General features: G+C 32.1%; 1 protein-coding gene across 2 annotated transcripts in view; it reads left to right on the plus strand.

Annotated features, from left to right (window-relative positions):
• LOC106679058 (uncharacterized) overlaps positions 1–4194 on the plus strand; it is a 73040-nt gene that overhangs the window by 19415 nt on the left and 49431 nt on the right. For both annotated transcript variants that reach the window (XM_067045838.1, XM_067045839.1), the window contains one exon: positions 3705–3862. In XM_067045838.1, the coding sequence (XP_066901939.1) occupies positions 3705–3862 (158 nt within the window). The remainder of the gene's footprint in view (positions 1–3704; positions 3863–4194) is intronic.

Raw genomic sequence — 4194 nt, forward strand, 5'->3', positions numbered from 1 at the left:
AAATGAGCAAAGAGCAAGTCAGGACAACATACCTGTTCAAAGGAATCGGTTGAACAGAAAGAATCAATAAAGCGGAAGCGTGGAGGAGTGGGGAGGAGGTAGCCCGCAAACTGTTTAACGGTCTTATTTCGATTTCAAATACGTCACGTATACAGGAAGTAGTGATAAAGATATGACGAAAAATGAAAAATGATAAGAGAAAAATACAGAATGATACAGTACATGAGTTATTACATGATAATAATAATAACTAAGTAAAATTAAAATGACACATATCGTTACTAATAATAGGAGCTTATACTGAAGAAAATAAAATAATAAAGGATATAATAACAATAATTGTAAAAGAAGTAACTAATAAAAAATAAATAAAGAAAAGTTTAAAATAAATAAAAAATAAACAATGATAACTGTAGTATTTATATTATAATTAGTAGTATTTATAGTAACAATTGTTGTATTTATATATCGTGAAAATAATCATTTCTCTACACTGATAATAGTAATAGTAAAGATAACAGGAATAACATGAATAACATAAAGTGCAATAAGGTAATTTAAAAATCGGAAGTGAAAGTTTACAAAATAAAATAAAAATATATATAAAACTACAAGGTGTGATGTAGAAAGAAGTACATAAAACGATTAAAAATAAATAATAAAGTATAGAAAATAAGTGAAAAAATGTGATGGAATGTTAACCATATAGGTGATGATAATGATAAGTGAAATAAGTTAATAGAAACATATGAAATAAAAGTCTACAAAAACAAAACAAAGTAAATGTGAAGTTAATAAAACATAGATGAATAAATATAAGTAAATGCAGCGATAGGTAATATAAGTGATAAAGAGATAACAAAAAGGTGAAAAAAAAAAGTATAATAGTAAAATGTTTGGTGTTGATAATAAAATGAGTGTAAAATTATTTAGTCTTAATTAAGTTTAATATATGGCTGTATGTATCCAAGATACAGTTTTTATCGATTTTGTGGTTAACTGGAAGGGGTTCAAGATGTATATAAATGGATTCTGAGATGAATCTCTTTTGGTAATTTGGAACAGTGGCTAAAATAGTGGTATTTTCTGTAAGGGCATGTTCTGAAAGTTTGGAAGCGGATGAGTTGTGGGAAGTTATAGATAATTTATGTTGAGAGATACGTGATCTGAGGTGGTTTTTAGTTTCACCTATATATGAAGAATTACAGTTGGGAGAGGAGGAAGGAATCCGGTATACAACTAATAGTACAAATAGAGCAATATTGGAGTGGGATAGGATCCTTGGTATTAGTAAAAAAGTAAGATAGTTTATTTTGAGATTTGTGTCCAAGACAAAGTGAAGGGGTCTATAAATCGAGAGAGTGGATGGTGGATGTAGAGAGTTAGGGGAAGGAGAAGAAGGCGTAGAACGGTTGATGTAAGAGTTTAAAAGTTTGTTTATGATGTGAAGTGGAAAATCATTTGAAAGCAAGGTAGTCTTAATACGGTGAATGTTTCTGTTATGGTATTGGGGATCGGATAAGGAAAGGCAACGGTGTATGAGATTTTTGGCAATATTAATTTTTTGATGGTGGAGGGGCTGAGAAAAATAGTTAAGTAGCCTACCGGAGTAAGTGGGTTTGTTATACCAATCAGTGGACAGGGAGCCGTCATTATTTTTTATAATAAGCAGGTCAAGAAAGGGGAGGGATGAGTTAGTTTCGGTTTCAACGGTGAAATGAAGGCGAGGGTGGTATATATGTATATATATACATATATACGATTCTTAGAAATGTATTTTTATTTATTTATATCAGGAATTAGATACTATAGAGCCCCTTGCTAGATGTAATTGTATGTATCCTTTCCAATGCTATCATGTTCACCAATTTATCAGGCTATAATAATTATATGGAATGTAGGGATTCTAAACTGTATAGTGAAGTCTGATTTGCATTATGCTGTATTTACAAACATTTACAATTGAGGTATATGAGAGAACATGATAGACATATTGAAATTATTTTATTTTACTTACTTTATATGCTATGGAATGAGAATACCATTGATGCCATTTATATTCCATTGATTCTAATTTTAATCACTTATTTATTCTACAATTTACTATTCAAAATCCCAATTTTAGATTTTTACTTATCTTATGTGTCTGGCGGGATTGGCGGTGTTCATGCACTTCTTGGCCCTCTCTACTTGACTAACTCCCAAGTTTGCTTCCTTCTTCCCCTCCTCGACGGAATTCTTATCTTCCTCTCTACTGCCATTTCATCGGATAATCAAGTTTTAGGGGTGAAAACTAGGGCTCCACCCTCAACATCGGGTGACTTTCTTTTAATATCCTAAACACTTTCATGTTTTTGCTGTTTATAGCTCGGAGATAAGAGTATTTAGTGCAGACAAACATGCAAATAGTCGCGTAGAGAGGGATACCTGTCCGGAAGGCTCTTCGCAATTGTTATTGATATAGTTCTTTCCTTGATTCTTTGACCCGCTGCTAATGGTCTTATTTCAACTCCCTTCTACCTGCTAAATTAAACTAAATTCTTTTTTTTTTATTTATTTATTGCTATTATTTTATTATTACCATTATAATGCATTTAGTAAATTTGATATCAGTTAAATCGGAGTTTTACAAGCGTGTAGAGAAACTACCGATTGGTAACACTCTAATGATGTGTTGCATTAGAAGGTCTCGTGGCCATCTTCGTTTCAGGCGCCTCAGAGGATGGTCAGGAATGGAAGAGGAAGCAAGGTTAGAAACTAGGGGGTTTGAGTGGTTAGGGAGTTTATTATGGAAGGAGTGATATCTGGTTTGGGCTAGATTAATTACATATGGAACATCAAGGCCTTTATATATGATTTTATTTGTGACAAAGTAAGGAGCATTGAGAATTTTACGAAGGATTTTGGATTACAAAGATTGGATACGAGAGGAATTCGAAGGTCAACTCCGTATGTCCAGATTGGGCTTATTACAGTCATGTAGATCAGTCTTTTGTAATGGATTGGAAGTTTAGACCGTTTGTCTAATAAGTGCTGTAAAAGTCGAAGTTGACGTGAAGTTTCCTGTCTTTTCATTCTTGTGTGAGGATTCCAGGTTAATCGCTTGTCCAGATGGAGTCCAAGGTAGCGGATCTGTTCGACAGGGGTAAGTTCAACAATATTCATGGAAACTGTAGGCAGTCGGTAGGATTACGACCAAGTGTAAAGGTGATTTGGTGGTATTTGTTGGGATTTATTTTAATCCTCCAATTACGACACCATTCTTCGAGAGCTGTGGCCAATATGGGATTGTAGAGTTTGGGATGCAATCAAAGGGTTAAACAAAATTAACTTATTTTTCTCAACCCGGGATTGTCAATATATATCAGTGTATTCCATAATTTTTTCATATTGTTACATTAGTAACTTTATGATTAAATATCAAATAATAATAATACTAATTTTCTACTATTCATATTTAAGGAAACTTCCGGACTCTATAGTTTTTTCGAGCTACTGTTTTATTTAAATAGCCTTTACAAAATATGTTTTTTCTTCTTATAATAGCAGTCATCCAACGGGTTGTGTGTGCCGATTAGAATAAATATGTTATATTTATGAAAAAATATTCTATTCTCTTTCTCGTTTTTTTTTTTTTATTTGCTTTCTGTTAAACTTCGAAATTCCACTCCCACTGTTTACTAATATTATTGTTATTTTTACAGAAATCAGTGCTTCTGCGGCAGAAACAAACCCTATCAATTATTGAAAGTAGATTCAAATAAATGTAGTTCACGATGTCCATTCAGTGAAGAGATTTGCGGTGGTTATAATTGGTTTATTGCAATTTATTCCGTGGATTCCTATATCTACCCAAAAACAGGTAACATTTCAATCTCTTCTTCTAGAACTGTTAATATTTAATCAGATATACAAGTTCAAAAATTTTATATAGACTCCTTTTTTTGCTATTTTTTTTACACGCTTATTATCGACTTCTATTTTTTCTTAAATCTACATTTAATTAACAACAATTATGATGGGAAGATAAATTAAGTTTAAAATAGTTGAATCTGTTCAACATGGAAGCGATTCTCCCGACTTCAGAATGGCACCGCCATCTTGGCTTTGTTGCCACTCTATATTTGACTGAACAAAATTGTTTAGCTTGCTTTTTGATTAAATACAACAAATAAACTATACTGAAATGATACA

This window comes from Halyomorpha halys, unplaced genomic scaffold (assembly GCF_000696795.3).
Source record: "Halyomorpha halys isolate HHAL.00 unplaced genomic scaffold, Hhal_1.1 Scaffold174.1, whole genome shotgun sequence".
Taxonomy (NCBI): Eukaryota; Metazoa; Arthropoda; class Insecta; order Hemiptera; family Pentatomidae; genus Halyomorpha; species Halyomorpha halys.